We start from the raw sequence: 18,945 nt of genomic DNA, 5'->3' as shown, positions 1-18,945 counted from the left end.
CTGCCTCACCTCGATTTTCCAAAAATGTGACGTGAACACAACACATCACAGCACAAGACTGTACTTATTCATAAGTCTTGAGGAGTGGGAGGAAAATATTCACTGCTTAATTACATCAGTTATTGTTTATCCACTCGTGGTAGTGCTTACACAGCTTCCATGATCTTGATTACAAATCCTAAAATCCTGGTATTATCATCATTATTATTATTATTTCTGCAATAGACGACTGCCACATGTGGAAATTCTCTGGTGTCTCTGCTGAGTAAGGGTGGAGGGTTTTGCTCAGAGTGCTTTCAGGCACTCAGAATGTTGCTTTGCGTAACAAAAATGCAAAGTGTCATGTAAATGTACATTGCATGCACTATTTATGCTGCCCTCTTGCTCATTTCCCCCTTACATTGCATTTAGACATAAATGAGTGTGTCAGATGCCGGGAAAAGGCAAACATTTCATATCTGTGTATGTTACCTCAGAATAATTCAGAATAAGCCCTTTTTCCAGATTTTTAGAGCAAATATACAAATTTAATTGGAGGGTCGAGCAGCCTTGGCTCTTCTCTGTCATTGAGGTTGTGAAGGTTTTCAAAAAACTGTGATTTTTTTTTTTTTGTTTGAGGATTATGGTTCATGTTTGAGGGCACAACCTTGGCGTGATTACTGTGCTCACAGATGCATGGCTTAATGGTATCACCATGAGAGATGCAGATGTGTCCAGGACCCTCAACGAGCTGTGAACCTGGAAATCTCCTGATTGCTGTTGTTTATTCAAGTGGAGGAAGATGCTCATCGGCTTGATTAAATCATGAGTGTTGTGGATACTGTGCTGTTCCAGTGACATGGTAAATTGGATGCTGTTGATGCAGAGATGGGTGGATGAGAGGATGTGTGAGAGGACCCTGGTGAAACTCACTCTGCTGGATGTGAGAGCTGACGAGGGGGGAAAGACTAATGATTCACAATATCTGTGTTTAGGCCAAAGGCTGTCGAGCTGATGCTCCTTTAGCAGCCATAACACTCAGTCCTCTGTGTGCCTCTGAAATGCTTCTGCAGCGTGTTAAAATTGTGCTAAAACTGCCAAACTGTGAAAGCTTCAATGTTAGGTGTGCTCAAAATTGCCTAAAATCAGAGAAAAAAACTGAGATGAATGGAGCCAACAGTGATAACCAGAGGCACTGAGGGTTTCACAACGGACTGTGTGCTTTCTGTTGGATTCTGTTTCATGTGGAAGCAACAAGACTTGAAGATACTCACCCTCATAGTGTGTTCCAGGCAAACCTGGCCAATTACAACTTTCTGTCCTAAATATGGCATATATTTTTTTAGTGATTAAAAATTTATTGAGTTTTTCAAACAAAAAGAAAAAGAAAAGGCTACTGATAGACCTTCAAAAACCTTCTCGCCCCCTCAAGATCCTGGCATAGACCTCACAAGACCAAAACCAACACAAAACCCTCAGATAAAACAAGTAAACTATGAATTAGATGACAACAAGTTACGCATATATAAGTAAAATAATCAGTCTATTGCCTGGAGAGGAACCACAAGAGAACCTCTTTTATTCCTTGAATCTAAGCTTGTCGGTCTTTATGTATCTGAGAGGTTTTCTCCATGTACTTTGGACTTTCATTTCTGCACATGTTATTTATCACACATCAATTCACTTTCACTGACTTTTCTTCCATTTACATCTCAGTTTGAAAACTTGTAGGACATCCAACATTTTACATCACAGAGGCATCTGAAGAAAGGATCTAAACTGCTGGAGTTATTTGATTAGAGAGAAACAGAGAGCTGTGTATCATCTGCATAACATTGATGTGGAAGCACAATGGTTCAATGGATGATCTGGCTAAGAGGATGTAAGTGTATTCAGAACAAGAGCGGACCAAAGGTGGATCCTTGAGGGACACCACAGTTAAAATCAGCAGCAGAAGAACTGACCATTGCAGCAACAACTGAAAAGGTTCTATTGGACAGATATCAAGTGCAGCAGTTACAGGATTATTTCCCTTGAGACCCAGTTTTTTTAAAGGTGCAGGAAGGCGGCACGATCAATAATGTCCAACACTGAAATCTGTATCACATGGCACTTTGTCACAGGCACAGAGACTGTTAATTTATCAATGTTCATGTACACACCTAAAACTGAGCTGCTTCTCTGCATGGATTTTATTTCTGGAGACAGCTTTTCAAGGGTTTTATAATCAAATATTCTCTTTTGTATCCAGAGTTGTTGCCGCACATCGATCATGAAGTGCACAGATGTTGATTTGGAGCCTTCAGAGCTGGATTTTCACATATTAAATAAAATCTCAGAACTGCATCTTTGCACTCAAGCTTTTACTAATTTTCATGAGCTCCCTTCTTTACACATGGCTACTATGTCAGGTTTTCATTGACCCAGTGATAAATGTTTTAATAACCATTTTAACATTAGTGTGCATGGCTAAGTTATTATAGCACTAACAAATTAGCACACAACGATGAACAAAAGGCAGTTAAATCAAAGTCTAATGAAAGAGAGACCAAAGTCAAACTCTCTGTGTAAGTTACCTTAACGGGCAGAAATCCAATATCACAGTGCCAGGGCCAAGTCTGATTACATCTCGACTAAACAAAGTAAAGACAGTTCAAGATCCTTCATTAATATAATCTCACTGAGAGATATCTCAGCTCTAAGAGATGTTTGGCTCTCAGGGACAGAGGAAACATCCATTAACACAGGGTTGACTCACACGGGGTCACTTAAGTTTACAGTGCAGTTTATTACACTGAAAAATAACTATTTTAAGCTACTGAATCAAACATGAAGGCTCATAAATGCATATGTTTCTGTGTAGCCTATAAGTATGAGCTGACCATAAACTTTTGCTCACCAAAATATAAAATGTGCGGCCGTGACCATCAGAGTGTGTATGGTATGAAAAGCCTCCTCTGACCACGCCAATGGCCAGTTTGTCTCATTAATGTGTCTGCTCTGTAAGGCAGATAGGACACAATGTATTTTTTATTGAGCAGGATCTCATTAGCATCTGAAAGCTGTTTACACAGGGTTGATTTAAGGCCTAATAATCGACGATTAGGCCCCATAAATCTTAGAGACATTTTCAGCACTGAAGTCGAGGAGGGCATTCTTATTGTGAAGGTGGAAGAAAGATCCACAACAGTTCACGGTCAGCAGTAACTTGTTCCCTGTGAATTCCTTCATGATTTAAAACCGCCTGTTCCTTCTGTGATTCACAGAGGTTTGTCACAGTCCGCTGGTCTCCAATCTGCTGCCATCGTCCTTCAGAAGCTCCTCACAGTTGTCTGGCAGCCATGGGCCGGGCTTTGCTAAGCTGAACCGCAGAGAAGGTGAGTCTCTCATGTTTTTTTTCTTTTTTTTTTTGGTCATTAAATCTGTGTGGTGGAGTATTGTACAACACAAAGCACATTCTCTGTGGAGGGGGGGGCTCTCCCTGACCTTGTGAGGCAGCTGAATTCACGAGATCACTTGAGATCTCGCTGCCTGAGATCCATTCAATACCAGGTTAACTGGACGTCTGCAGCTCTATGCAGCTAGTAACTTTGCTTTTATGGTATTGTACTGTGGTTGCTTGCTTGCTTTATTTTCTGCAGCCCACACACAGCGGTAGTCTCACCAGAAACCAGGCTTAGACATGCCCTCTAAATGCTACTCTACCCTCTTAGCATAAAACTACATAGAAAAACAATAACCAAGCAGCGGATGAAGAAACAGCTGAAGAAATACTGATATTTTTCTCTGTGAAAAGAGCTTTAAGTCAAGTGAATCTTTTCATAATATTCCAGTGTAGTGCCCATGAAGCATCATGTCTACTGGATATGTAAGTAAGCGGTTGTTTGCTAGCGGGTTAGCCTTTAGCACGTGGTAATCCCAAATGAGTATCAGGGTTTTGTCTCTGTGTTTGCTCTGGAGTCATTTTGCCCCCTATGAAGGATCTGGGTGCTTGTTTGCTTAGAGCTGCTCTTTTCCATCTTTATCTTCTCCATATTTATTGATTATATGTATATAGATTTATGCACCAGACACAACTTTTAGATACTTCACCACTGCAGTTGGGAGTTGTGCTCATTCATAGCCCAGACAGACCTCCATGGTAGCTGTTCAGCCAGATTTTCATTTCTAAACCAATTGCATACACTGTAAACGAGACTATACTGAAGGTAAATTTCTATATCGAGGTCAATAAGGGACTAGCACGACATAATAATATTTGACTGATCATCGAGAGACTGCTTGTTACTGTTCCAGGCCTGTAACATGTCAGCGCGACCACAGTGTGATTTCAACGATTCCCCGGCTATGCTCCCCAGTATTCACATCTAAAATTCATCAGTTTAACATCAATAACTTATCGCTGCTTTCTTGACTTCTTTTCTTCTCGCTCTCTCTCTTTTTTTTGCCCCCAGTGTTTTAACCAGTTGTGCAGATAAAATAAGATGTAAAAGGAGGCTCCCCTTTGTTTCTGTTCTGATGTGTTGCAGCAGCACTGCTCACCTCATGATTCAACTCCCTGCAGGACACACAGCACACAACATCAAAGACAAGTCTCAGCTGGACTCACACAAAGTGACAGAGACCACGGGGTGAATGACGGACAAACATACAGACAGATAAGGCCAAAGAGTGGAGCAGCCATTGGCTCCTTTCTGTATATATGTTGCATGTGATTTAGATAAGTGAATCACACACTTTGCAAAAGGTTTACGTATCACCAACTGAAAAGAAAGATGAATAAGAAAACATATGTGCCGAGGCTTTGAGGAAACACACCTCAGAGTTGGCTGATTTACATTCGTACCAGAAACAAGAATCCGATGGAAGCGCTGTGATATCTTTGTCTTCGACACAACAGAGGATCTGAATGATTTTCACCACCTGGGAGACTGCAGGAAGCACAGCCTGCAGGTTGCCGTTTCCATGGTGTGTTTGATGGCAAAAGCTGTGAGCAAACACACCCGCTGTGTTCCTTCACTTCAGTCGGCCCACTCTGTCTGTTTACCGATCCGAGTTTGATCTGCGTTAAGGAGAATCAGATGCTTCTAAAGGACGATGACACGCATCCGAATGGCAAAACATAAGTTATTTATCTGCACAGGAGAACGAGAGAAGCAACGAGATGAAGAAGTAATGGAGACTGAAAGGAAGGACAGTGCAGACATGTTATGATTTTTATATTTTTCATCTGACACCAAACAAAGAAAATAAAGATGCTGGTAAATGTAACCACGTAATAATTATTGTTTTGTTCATATACATGAAATCACTTAAAGATGCACACAATGTGCTATAAATTTTAAATGTGCGTAAATAAGTAATATACAAATCCTGCAATCGTGCAGTTTATTCTGTTCAGTGTTGGTGATAATTTGGCTCATTAGCTCTTCCTTTTCAATTATTTTATTTATTTATTTATTTTTGCTAAGAATAACAACTCGCAGGTTACATTTCGTTATTAATTCCCAGCCTGAGAATTGAATCAAATTAGCGTTTAGAACTAAATTAGACTGATCAATAAATCTTATTCAGTTTTGAGGGTAACAGCACACGCTTCAGATGTAAAAAAGAAAACTGCTTTAATTCCACATTCCCAGCTGTTCTCCGTAGAAATCATTGGCTAAATTACGAACCCCTGCTCGGGTCCGTCTCCTCCAGCTGCTGCTAACGCTCCTCATCCTCTATAGTCATCCTCCGAGGAGCTGCCTCATTCTGAGTTAATTTACCAGCAAAATGAGCAGAGAGTCTTAGAGGCAACACACAGCTCAGCTGAAGAGAAACACTGAGCTATTTTTGCTTCCTCAAAACTCAGTCTTGTTGAACTGTTAACCTGTGCATTCATTGAGGAAAGAGTAATGTTATTAATGCACTTTTTACCCCAATTCCTCAACTGGTCGTCAGCCACATCCTCGATCAGTCACTGATTACTCATTCAAAGCCTATGGAACAGAAGATGCATGTTTTCCCATTATGAAAACCTCATTTAAACAAGGCTATTTTTACAGCGTGACTCGTATCTTGTTTGACTTATAAATTAAAGCCTCTATTTAGGATTTTAGAATTTCACTGGGAGTGAATGGGCTGAAAGCGACACACAGACTGCAGCAGGATTTCCTCTTTTTCCCACAAAAACCTGCCATCATCAGAAGAATGTGAAAAAAGCTTTAATCACGGCGCCTTTAAATAAAATGAACCGCCATTGATCAAAATTGCTGCTTCTGCTCCAACGCTGCCTGTCGCCTGTCATTCAGACTGGCAAATGACAAGTTCCTTTGCTTTAACGTATCATTATGAAGTAAATGTTGATTGGCTACAGAGTAATGACACCGTCGACGTTTAGACTGGTCCCCTACACGCCTCGGTTTCACCATGCAATCTTGTCTGCCGCTGTTTGTGATCTCCCTGCTTCATGTCTCCATTATAGATCAAATCAATTAATGAACTCACACTTTTTCTCCCGGTCTTTTCTCCTGAAAAATACAAATAAATGGCCAAATATTAGTTACAATATTAAATCTGGCAGTTCCATATCAACGACAGGCGTTTCTGTAGGACACATTAGATGAGGCTGAACATGTGGAGCACTGAAAACAAGCCTCGTCCTGTCTTGTACCAAAAGTGCCACGAGGCATGAACTACAAATGTAGTCAATGCAGTAATCATATACACTGTCAAACGTGTCTTAGTATACTTGCTAATCAAACCCTTAATGATTTATATCTGCATACAAACTTATTGTCCGTGCTGGATGTCCTGTAGAGCTCATACTGTGATACTGCCGGGCTGTCTGCTTCAGTCTCGTCTCTTCCTCTCCGTCCAAAAAGCAGCCAAAGGGACTTTTTATTAGCTATCTGTTGCTGGAGCTGTCAGCTTGACCAGCACTGTGTTCCAGCCTCCTCTCCTGGAATGGTTGATGCCCAGACATCATCAATCACATCATGAAGACTTCTAAAGTGCCAGTTCCTAACTGTTCAGAATTTGCAGAGGACATTTCATCCTGAGCAGAGAGATTCTTGGGTAAAGCCTTGATACTGGTTTCAAAACACTAATTTCTGGCAGTGCTGTAGCTGCACATCCAAGTTGGGTGGAGAAGCGATGCCTCTAATGACATGTTGCAAAAAACTTCCAGACATCTCTGGAAAGTCGATCAAGTTTTTCCACTGGAAACTGGGGTCTGATTCCTCTAATGTGCATCCTGGAGAAGTTTTGAAACTTCTCGCTGCTTTGAGAAGATTCAAGCATTGAGCCATTTTCCTCCTTTTTCCTGAAGGCCCTCGCCCAAACTCTGCTGATAACCAAGTGGCTCAACTGGCACGGAGCCCCGACTCAAAAGAGCTTTGTTACTGACATCAATACATTTCTCCAATCTATGGCTGTCACTGCCAAAGGAATTGTAGTGACAAAAGGAAGACACTGATACGCTCTGTGGTTGTCACTATTAATGAGAGATTTGTCTGCAAAGTCACCCACAAGTGAGCAGCAGTCATCTTTTTTTAAAATACAATGATTTCTTTTGTTAAACTAAAAGCGCATGCCTGTTTAATATCAGTGTGAATTATGGCTGGTTGTGACTGACTGCTGTATAACAATAGAAAATGGTTTCATGGTGGACTTTTTCCTGTTCTTACATCGTTATGAGGAGCATTTCTTTTGATTAAGTCTTGGTTTTAGGGTTAATTTATTGTTTCCTTCTGGCTTTCCCGGTTTTGCCCGACACTCTCTCCCCCACAGAAAGGGGAGAATAATGGCATCGCTAATGTTGGTGGAGGTGAAGGGCAAAGGTGGTCATGGGGATTAGATCCAGAGGTGCTCCTGGGAGAAAATGCTGGTGTTAGGCATTCAAGCGGAAATGGTTAACAAATGGGGAGAGCTAATGATGAGCAAAGCATTGATCAGTGGGATAAGATGCTCAGAGGAAGCTGCAGGGCTTGTTGAATCTCCTAAAAGGAGATTGTTAGAGGTTCCCTGTGGTGGAGTTTTCTTGTAAACAAACACATTTACTTTCACATTCACTGTTTTTCACCAAAATAACTTTGTGTCCTTGAGATGCATTTCCTTTTTTTAATAATTCAAATTGCTAAGTGTGTGCATGTGTATCCTACATGAAACAAAGTGGGGACCCACTTGTAAAAGCACTCCTCCATAGCAGAGCCTGTCCAGGGACAAGACTCCAGCCCTGGTCTGGCACTGGTCCGTGGTGTTTAAGCCCAGTCTGACAAGCTTGAGAACAGCACCATTATCACATTCAGCTGTCACTGATACAAAAACACTCACGCGCTACTAAGAGGTAAAACTATTATAGGCCTTAATGTAAAGACCAGTGCCACCAACGATCAGGTCAACTGAACTGTCACATATGATACACATGAATAAAATCCATATAACATCCTCAATGTGCTCTGTGCAGACAGTTTATGGGCACAATGAGGGAAGTTAGATGAGCCTGAGTCTGACCTCAGCTTTGGTCTGTTAACAAAATGTCCTGGCCAGAGTCGACTCAGCGTGTCGATTGCTCCACCTCTACTCCATAGCACCTGAGTCATGGCTGAAGTTTGGGAGAGCCAATGGAAAAAGATGGACTTAATGAGGAGGGCTGAAATGGGTCAAGGGTCAAGGGAACACACTGTGTCATGAAAGTCCTCATAAAAGTAGTCCAGACGCATGCAAAATCCGTCCATATGATGTTCTGACAGTGACAAATGTTTGGTATGACTCAGCACTTTCACTTGTGCACACAAGCACACACACACCTTTTGGCGTTTTAATTATTTAATGTGTCTAAAGCTCATGGTCCTCTGCCCTGTTACTCAGAATATATATGAACATCTGCTGTGGACTGGCCACTTTAATATTGTATAAGGCTTGCAGAGTTGACCACGAACGCCTCAGCTGCAGCTTGCATTATGCACAGAAGAGTCCTTAAACTGCAGATTAAACTCTTTTGACTGCTCCAAATTAAACATCACAGGAAAAAGCATTTGAGCTTTTAGACTACGGAAAAGTTTGTGTGTGATGAAATAAGTTTGGGCTTCTTTTAAGAAACAGCTGAACACTCTGCATTTGCATTTGTTTGAAAACTTTTTGTTCTTGTTAGTGCAGTGACAGTATTTAAAGAATTCAGCAGTGCACATCTTTTCATGAGTCTCAGTTGATGTGTTTAATTAATCTTATTCCCCTTTGATTTTCCAGCACTCTTTCATGTGAAAAGTGTCCCGCAATTAATGTTCCTATCAGTGTTTTTCATTCTGCTTTTTAAAAAGAACCCAAATGTGATTTTTCTGTCACATTTTTTGGGTGATACAAAGGTGTTTCTCTCTCCCTCCAGGAGCTGGAGGTTGGTCTCCTCTGAGTTCAGACAGATATCAGTGGCTGCAGGTCGACCTGGGTGGGCGGACGCAAATCACTGCTGTTGCCACACAGGGCCGCTATGGCAGCTCTGATTGGCTGACGGCCTACCTGCTGATGTTCAGCGACACGGGACACAACTGGAGACAGTATCGACAGGAAGACAGTATAGGGGTGAGTGCATCATATTAAAAACTGTACAGACAGCTCTGTGTGATGCAATCAACAGTAGAACTGATTTATCAGTGTTAGGAGGAAAGCGTCTGCAATTAGTCATCAAGACACAACCAGCAGACGAAAGGCCCTTTTCCCAGCAGGCATTTTGATGTGTCACAGCTAACTAATTGTTATTAATACCATTAACAATGGTTCTGTTGTATTGTGAGCGCAAGCGTTCCAGTGAGTAATGACAGTGTGACAGCAATGCACAATACCCCGAAACCGAAGCGGATAAATTAATTTAATTATTTACACCTGTTTTCCCACTGCGACAGGTCAAAATGGAAAAAAGTCCCTATTACAATAATAACGTTCCTTTAAAGGATGACACAAATAACTTTGTATGTAATCTGTTGATAATTGATATTATGTGCAGATGTTCAACATCCTCAGCCAAAGCATTGATCAGTTTTTTTCATTTTCAGGCCATAAACAAAGGAACAGTGAAAGTGTTCAGACTCAGAAAATGGAAAAAAAAAAAAAAGTACTGCAACACACCAACCAGAAGGAAACTATTTGAAGTGATACTGTTGGATAATCGTATTGTGCAGTATTATTAGAATGTGTAGTCAATTGTACAGCTCTGCAGATCATTAGCATTATTAGCTTTGTTCACAGCTCCATTGAAAGCATCATGCTGCACACAGCACAACAACTTCTGAAGAGAACAAGCAGCATGAAAAGCTGAACACCACCTTTCCCATGGTGCACCGCTCATTAATAACCATCATTAATCTCTCTCCCTTTATTAATGATGAGTTCGGTTTACCAGATTGGCAAACTAAACCCCCTTAACTATGAGAAGATGGTCTGTCCTAATTGAAAAACCAGCTTTCATTTAGCTCTCCAGATGAGCTCTGCCGCTGTGCAGAATGCCTCGCCTGCTATATCTCAAGGAAAATCTTCCAGTTTATTCAAAAGTACCAAATCTAGTGGAATTAGCATCTCATTTCCTTTTGAGACTGTGTGTTTTTGCACCTCCGGGCTCTCTCACTTGCTGCGTTAACCACATTATACTTAGATAGCAGGTAGAGGCAGTCGAGCATTACCTCGCAGCTCCTGGTATCGACAGAAAATTCTCCCATTTACAGCGATGCTGTGGCAAACAGCTTCAATTTAAAGTTGATGAGAGGTAAGACTCTCACAGCGAGGGTAAAGCTAATGTCAGGCTAAGACTCCTTCAGAGAGACAGACCAGAAGAGGGCTTCTCACGGCTTAAAAGCTTGTTGATTTCACACTCAGCATAAATCAGGATAAATCCGCGGCATGTCTCAAAAGTCCTTCCAAAGCTCCACATATTAGTCAGCCTAGTTTATTATGGCTTTCGGGGAACAGAGTCGGCTGCTGAGCTGCTTCATCAGTCACAATTCCTGCAGGACCTCTCTTTCTTTTAAGCTTAGAGGCCAGAGTTTGTGAGGCTGAGTAACGCTCTCTCTTTCTCTAATTTCCTCCTCCTCTTCCTCTCTTCACATCCACAGCAAAGGTGTGAAAGAGCAAATGGTGTTCGGGATCTATACTCTCCTAATCAGGGGATACGGCGTCCTTCAGTGTTAATGGAGGTTAAGAAAGTGATAGTACAGATTTCCCTATAGAACAGGTGAAGGCAGATTCTGTAAATGAGCGTCATCCTGAGGGGAAAATATGTGCCGAGTTGCTTTGATTTATGAATATTTAGTCATGTGTATTTAATGTTATACATATTTCTGTAAAACAGAAATACGTAAGATTTTAAATAAATCTTCAGAGGATATAAATTTGAGCTATTACTGCACATAACAAGTGAAACCATTGACATATTCCTTAATGTATATTCCATTTTTCTTATTCAATCAGTTTACAAAGATTTAGCTTTTCTAATGCTTTCTGTTGTCTCTTAACCCTTTCCGTAGTCAATGGCTCCAGCAAGTTTTGACATTATTCCTCTTTTACTCTAAAATCCCGTTTTATCAGAGCTTTTCTGTCCCTGCTTTGCTCTCTGACTTTCCCTCAAACCGGTGTTGAATGACAAAATGAATAAAATAAAGTGTGTTCACCTCATTTGTCATTTGTGGAGGTCTGGACTCTGTTCAGAAACAGCAGCACAGTATCAGGTGGAAATGTCAAAGTCATGAGATTGATCCTGTTCAGAAATACTCTTTACTTGCCCACCTCCATACGGAGGTCAGAGGTCAGGATCAGCCAGAGACCAGCAGCCTGGAGCTACTCTATGGATTTAGTGGTGTGTTCAAGGACATTTCAGCTGTGTAGGTGTCCTCCATTTGAAGAAGGACATCATCCACTAAGTCATCCTGCAGCCCCTTTACTTTCTAAGAGTGCTGAAATCCTGCAGTTTAATTGTAGGTTGAGTTTACAGTATTTGCATATAAATTAAAAAACGGATAAAGCGTTCAGAGCTGGAACGCAGTTTTAAGTGAAACACTGAGATGGCAAGGAGCCAAGAGAGAAGAAAATCAAGACAAAAATCACAAGCAGAGATAATTAAAGAGGAACAGACACCAAGTCACAAAGATATCAAGATTCAGGCTGGAGCACAATCAGACAAAATACTGTTTACTCACCGAACAACTATCTGAAAAGAGAAAAGACTAAAGTTATCTATATGGTTTATAAAGAAAGTTTATAAAAGGGCTTAAGATCAAGTCCAACATAAAGCTTAAAGGAAACAACATTGCAGAAGGAGTGTGTTAGCACTGCACAGGTTAATAAATGTTATTCTCCACAGACCGAGTGTTTACCAAAGCATCTAAAAGATATAAAACTACAACTAGTGCTTCACAAATCTAATTTTCTACCTGATTGAGGAACCATTCACCAGGAACGTGGCCCTATCTCCACAATATTCCCCTCATTAAGAGGAAAATCAAACGTATCATTTCTCTCAGAGGCCTTGGGGATTGCCCTTCAGCTTCTATACAAAGATGAAAGAACATGTTCACTTACAGAGCACTAAGCTTGACTGCAGTTAAGATCCAGAGGGAGAAATTTCACAGTTATCTCTGAGGTGACACACAAGCGAAAGGTGGACAGGTGCATGGATGGACAGCCAGAAAACAGGCTAACTCACTGCTGTTGGTGTGTTTTTCCAGGCTTTTCCAGGTAACAGTAATGCAGACAGCGTGGTCCAGCACAAGCTCCAGCACTCGGTGATCGCTCGCTACGTCCGCCTGATCCCCCTGGACTGGAATCCCAATGGTCGGATTGGACTCAGACTGGAGACCTACGGATGTCCTTACAGTCAGTCTGGGTTTTTTTTTACTCTGCACATACAGACATACGCTAAAGAAGCCTGGACTCCTGCACCAAATACTGACACCTTCTTGTTTATATCCTGCAAAAATGACACTTTGCACTGTTTTAAGTAGTTTAGACTCCACCAGGATTACACAATCAGTCAAGCACCATGACACGTCATGGCATTTCCATTATCTAAGATGGCATTCACAGTGTTTTATTTCAATTTGCCTTCTCTCATCCACCCGTGTCCTTTGGCATTTTTGATCAGCTGCTGTGGCTCACACAAAGGAGCGGAGGGTGACCTGCAGCATGATCCTATGAAAGTACCAGAATGTCATTGTTTTTACATCTGCTGTTTATTGCAAAACCTTTTTCCAATATTTGTTTATTATTTCAAACTTCCAGCGCGTTAAATTTCAGGTTTTAATGTGCAGATTTGTAATAAATATGGATGGAAAGACACCTTATATGTGTAAAATACACACACAAGGCTAATTGGAGATGAGGAGCACATGGGAAGAAGGCAGCAAATCAGCGCTGGTTAGGAATGAGCCAGATGTGGCAAACGTCAGGAGCCTACCTGCTGGACAGGTGAGTAATGGGCAGAAAGACACAGAAACAGCATGGGAAGAAGAGAAGTGAGGGCAGAGGAGGAAGGACAGCCATGACGTGATTGTTTGTCTGCAGTTCGGCAGAGAAACTTTCATTATGTTACATGAATGCAGGCAGAAGTAATTTGTCTGTAAGAAGTCAAGCCAGTGTGAAGAGTTAATCAGTTCTTCCTCGGCCCCAAACGGTATTTCCACAGACTTGTCATGCAAATCCTTAGTTAGATAAAGAAAAACAAAAAAAAAACAAAAAAAACAAATCCAGTCCAACTCTGCAGACAAAGGCAGGCAATGAAAAATGAGAAAAAATGACTTTTTGACTTTTATAAAACAGGCAACAAAATTAAATTGCATTGCGATATCACAACATGAGGGAGTAAAACAACAACAGCGCATGAAACTGTGATGAAAATAAGATGTTTTTCGTGAACCTGGTGCAAGAATGAATCACCCTCTGATGAGTAACAAGTGTATGGAGAGCGCGTGTTCGGCTGTTGGTTCGGTTTGATTAAATAGGTTTTAATTAGAAAAGGTTAAAAAGGATGAGAAAAAAAACTTTGAGGCTTTTACTTTTGAATAATGAACATTTTGGCTTTGTTGTGTTTCCAGCATCACTGTCAGCTACAAAGGCTCAAATGCACTGGATGCAACAATTGATGCATCTCGGCTGACATTTCTAATTTGATGCTTCGATAGCGGCACTGTAGGCGTGAGCTTCGCGGCACAGCGACACTCAGCACCATGACAGGCAACGTTAGCGTATCATTGCCTTTAGAGTGACATGACAGATGCTCCATTGTCTATAATCTGCTCCTCATACTCAGACAACAGCGACAACATTAGCTCCTCTGCGACGTGTTTGCATTTTGTTTGTGCGTGATCACTCACTCGCTCGGCCTGCTGTCTTATGGGAAAACCTGCATTTGGTTCATGGCCTTCAATGTTTGGTCATGGAGTGGAAATAATAACACAAATGATGCTACCAAAAAAATATTTGTGACATTCGTTATATTAGATTTTAGTTTGTTAAAAATGTGTTCATGGATACATAAGCATGAAAGTTCACCACCAAATAAAATCAAATTATATGATTTATGCTTTCTGGTGCTTCTTTTACACATAATAGAAAGACAAGCCCATATTAAGGATGAACAGTGAAGGCAATAAAAGGTTTTTATTCATTGATATTTAGTCAGAGTGGAACCAGAATTGTTTATTTGTTTTGTTCATTAGTTGAAGATGCAGAAAAAAAGTGCTAGACTAGATAGATTGGCATTTTGGCCATGTTCAGTTCTAGCTGCATTTTTGGACGTCCATGGGTTTAATGCTTGGTTTTGCTGTGCTTTCAGACTCTGACGTGGTGAGCTTCGATGGCCGCAGCAGCCTCCTCTACAGGTTGAGTCCCAGGCTGAGGCAGATGAGCAGGGAGAGCATCTCTCTGAACTTTAAAGCCCTGAGGAACTCTGGGATACTGCTTCACGCAGAGGGACAGAGCGAGCACAGCCTCACCCTGGAGTTGGACAAAGGGAAGCTTCTCCTGCTGCTGAGAAAAGGTACAGCTCTCAGACACCTGCGCACACGACGTTATGATCTGATCTTATCATCTGCAGTGCGAATAGGTGTATAATGTCATCTTTAGCTGTGGAGGGGGCTTTCCAAAGTCTCAGGAAATGACCCTCGGGATGCCGTCTTCCGTAGATCATGCATTTAGGGCTGAATGAAAGACAATTTCCAGGGTCATACTAAAAGTCAGGTATCTTTTGAGTTCTCAAACTTTTTGGCGGTGAAATACTGAATTGCTGGTGGCTGAGCCCTTCTTCTAGTGGTTGTGGTTTAGCACGTGTATTCCTTCATGCTGTTTATTCACGTAGCTTTGAAATACTTTCCATTCAAGCATTAGAGAAACACTTCCATTCACCAGCACTGGATTTATGCGTCTCCTTGCTTTGCTATTCTTCATTCCAGTTGCATCTGAACTGCTGAGCTCTACATGTGCTGTAGTTAATGCTGCTTCTACGCTCATGACTTCTATTCTGAAGTCGTCTGCCGAACGGCGTCATGAGAGATTGTCCTCCTTGCAGACCACTATATTACTTTTGTGATTGTAGTATGCATAATTAAAGGTCTTAGCCTGCTGGTGCAGTTGGTGGATTGGATTTATGCATCTGAATTCATTAAACAGTATATTCTCCTATTCTCTGAGGTGTGTAGCAGTAGCATATGATGGCTGCCGTCTAGCTTCGGCGTCTGTTTATTATGTGGCTGTGAGGGAGAAGTTATCATCGTCACTCCCCGCTCTCTGCTTGCTGAGCTTGGTTGGTGGTGGAGGGTGTGATGTGGAACATATTCTTTTGGCTTCATTTGGAAGATTCAGCACGAAGGAGATCAGTCAGGACAAGGCAAAAAAAAAAAAAAATTACCTTTAACTAACCTGATGAAGGTCTGTCTCCCAAAACATTGCTATGAATACATTTCTCTGATTGCAGGTGTAAAGGATATTGTGCAGGAGTCTTCTGTTCTCCCGTGTCCCGGCTCTTATCCTACACGCCTGTCCATCCATAGATGTGCAAAGGTTTCGCTCCTTTGATTTCTCATGGTAACGAACGACATGCCGCTATCTTGGAAGAGTGACAACAAGGTTAATTGTGTATCTCTTCCTTCTTTGCTGTTGCACAGAAATGAGGCTTTGTCATGGTTTTTCTCAGGTTGGGGGAGTTGGATTGGTTTCTGATTCGAGGTCAGAGGCAGACTTTGTTGCTGCTTAACTTGCACACTGATGGATTTTAGGATTTTAAAGTCGCCAGCACACTTGTGAAATGGTGAGTTGTTAGTGGCTGTTTTGCATCAAACTCTCTGACCCCACTGACATCTGGTATTAAAATACAATCTGTATAAATGAATAATTAATTATGTATAAACGATCTTATCAGGCATTTGTCTTTACACCTGGTAGTTTTAATGCGTTCTTGTTGTCCTCACTGACATCAGATCTCTGTACTCCAGAGCAAAACCAAAACCAGAAAAGTCATGTGAGAGCGGGAAATCAGCCCCAGATTCCCTTAAAAATCATGGAGGTTTGTGAGTTGATGAGTCAGGAGAAACTTTGTAAACTTTGTCAAACACTGTCTATGAAAAAATCCTAATTATTTGTCCCTTGTTGTAAATTCGGCAGGTGTAATACATGAAGTTGTTCCTTCCTTTGTATAAGAAATACTGCACCTGTTTGTGCCGGTGTGTTGCAGTACCTCGCCTGTGGCTCGATAATTTAAATGCCTTATTAACTGCAGATGAGCTGCACAGATGAGTCCATTGTAACGCACGGACAGTTATTTCACTGTATATCCTTTATTTCTCGTCATATTGCTTTCATTTTTCATGCAGCTCTGCTCAATAACACAACTTTTGGCACTTTTACGCCTCACAATAGACAGATAATCAGTAATTAGAGGCCTGTCTCTTTCAGCCTTCTCCCTTGCTCGTTCTCTGAATTTCTGTTGGCTCAAAACAAATATCTTTATGTTGTGTAACCTACAGACGGCAGCACGCCATACAGACTGTGTTTACGCCAACTTAAGAACCAAAGGCAATTTGCATTTCCACCTTGTGTTAACATGCGTTTTTCCTTATCTGGATAACATTTCTGGATACAGATGGTATTTTAATATCAGGTGTAAATGGTGGCTAAACCATGAAAGTGTCAGCTATGATTAAGTTTTAAATCCACTCTGGTCTCACACCAGATGGTGTATGAATAACAGGCCAAAGTCTGAGGTGCATTTTTCACTTTCTGTGTACCATTTTATGTGTCATTTTAGGCACAAATACTATATATTAAAAAAATCGGATGACGTAGAATAAAGAGTGAGAAAGCGTGGAAGAGGTGGGGTGGATGGATGAGTCAAACACAAGACAAACACAAGACTTTCACCAATGAGAGTGGTGTTTGTGATCCGTGTGAAACCAAGAATCAACGATTTATTTTAACTTTCGTCTTTAAGTAAACTTACTTAACGCCTTTAACTTTCATCACATACATTAACTACGTTTGTTATTGTTACCATGATGATGAAGGTCACATGACTATGGTGTCATCTCCTGCATGTCCAAAACCAATAAAACAAACACAGCGTTAAATGACCCACAGAAAGCTTAAAATGTGACACGTGACATGTTCTGTGGTGCGCTGTGAATACGCCGACCCATGAAATTACGATGTTAATTCATTAAATATGCTGACAAATGCATGTTTTCAAGCTTCTCTGATTGGCTTCTTGAACATCCTGAAATGTGTCATTTTTGTAAAATGAAACAGATTTCACAGCTAAATGTCCCTCCAGTCTTACAAATGCTCTCAGCTCTACATGTCTTCACGGTGTTGCGTCCCAGAAGCAGTTTGGTTCAGGTCTTTGCTCCATGGCACTTTAATTAAAGGCCTCTGTGTGCTCCTTAAACAATTAACAAACTTTAACTCTGAAAACAACTAATTAACTCATTTGCACCTTTACCTGCATTAAATTCTCATTATTGTGCACTGGTCTGCGCCCCGCTGTAACACCACATTATGAGCGTTTTGTTCCCCCGTGTAGCTTAAGCAGCCTTCAGCAGCACTTAACAGAAGACACTTAGTTCCACTCTGTTTGCCCGGAGCCGTCCAAACTGTTTGAATAAATACACTGGCTTATTAAAATTCATGCGCTCTCTCCAAAAGCATCCCATTTCCTCGCTGCTATACATTCATCAAAATGTTTATAGTCCTGTAGCTCACTGGCTCATAATTAAGCTCAGCTTCTTTTCTTTTTTTCCTGCCACAGGAATGTTTTGCGAAAGTAAATATGCGAGGTTTCACTGATCTTGTGCCTTCTGGCTGCGCTTTTGTTTGTTAAAGAAAGAAGCTTTCAGAAAGGAAGACGGGATTTAGCTGAGTGTTTCTTTTCCCTATAAAATACGAAAAAGCTTGCTAGATATAAATAATGTACAGTGATACGCAAATTAAATCCTTGCGCTGCAGTTTGTTATTTAAGCTACATTTCAAGATTAAACATTAATTTGCTCCCAAATGGGAAATTTGTTTGCACGAAGGCAAACAGATGGCACGCTGTATGTGTGCATGTATGAATACAAGAGAAACTGACAGAGAGAGCATTTCGTGTCGGATCATGGCATGCAGTCTAAATGTGAAAGATCGTGTGGTTCACTTATGACCTGAAGGAAGACTCTCAAATTCTTCCCGAAGGGGTTGACAGCAGCTGCCTGCGGTGCTCAGAGTTTCAGATAGAAGCCGTTGAAATAGAGAAGATTGACTTGTGGTCGCATTAAAAAAGCTAGGGCTGGAGGTTCAGTTGCTGTCGGAGCCTCCATCATGTAATAACAGACTGATGGGACTGTAAGCACCAGATATGTGTCAAAAGCACAGGTCGGGTCCGGCTCCATTTTATTTTATTGGGTTCTTTGATTTATCCTCAGCACAAAATAGAGAATCTTGAGCGCTGAGAGCTTTTTTTTTTTTTTTTTTTAACCT

The 18,945-nt window shown here is 41.2% G+C and overlaps 1 protein-coding gene across 1 annotated transcript in view; it reads left to right on the top strand.

Annotated features, from left to right (window-relative positions):
- Nucleotides 1-18,945, top strand: part of LOC143328508 (contactin-associated protein-like 4) — a 57,266-nt gene that overhangs the window by 12,175 nt on the left and 26,146 nt on the right. The window contains exons 2-5 of the mRNA XM_076743685.1: nt 3,246-3,356; nt 9,347-9,540; nt 12,672-12,819; nt 14,777-14,980. Coding sequence (XP_076599800.1) covers nt 3,246-3,356; nt 9,347-9,540; nt 12,672-12,819; nt 14,777-14,980 — 657 coding nt within the window. The remainder of the gene's footprint in view (nt 1-3,245; nt 3,357-9,346; nt 9,541-12,671; nt 12,820-14,776; nt 14,981-18,945) is intronic.

The sequence above is a fragment of the Chaetodon auriga genome, chromosome 11, assembly GCF_051107435.1.
Source record: "Chaetodon auriga isolate fChaAug3 chromosome 11, fChaAug3.hap1, whole genome shotgun sequence".
NCBI lineage: Eukaryota > Metazoa > Chordata > Actinopteri > Chaetodontiformes > Chaetodontidae > Chaetodon > Chaetodon auriga.
This window is presented reverse-complemented; position numbering and strand designations above follow the sequence as displayed.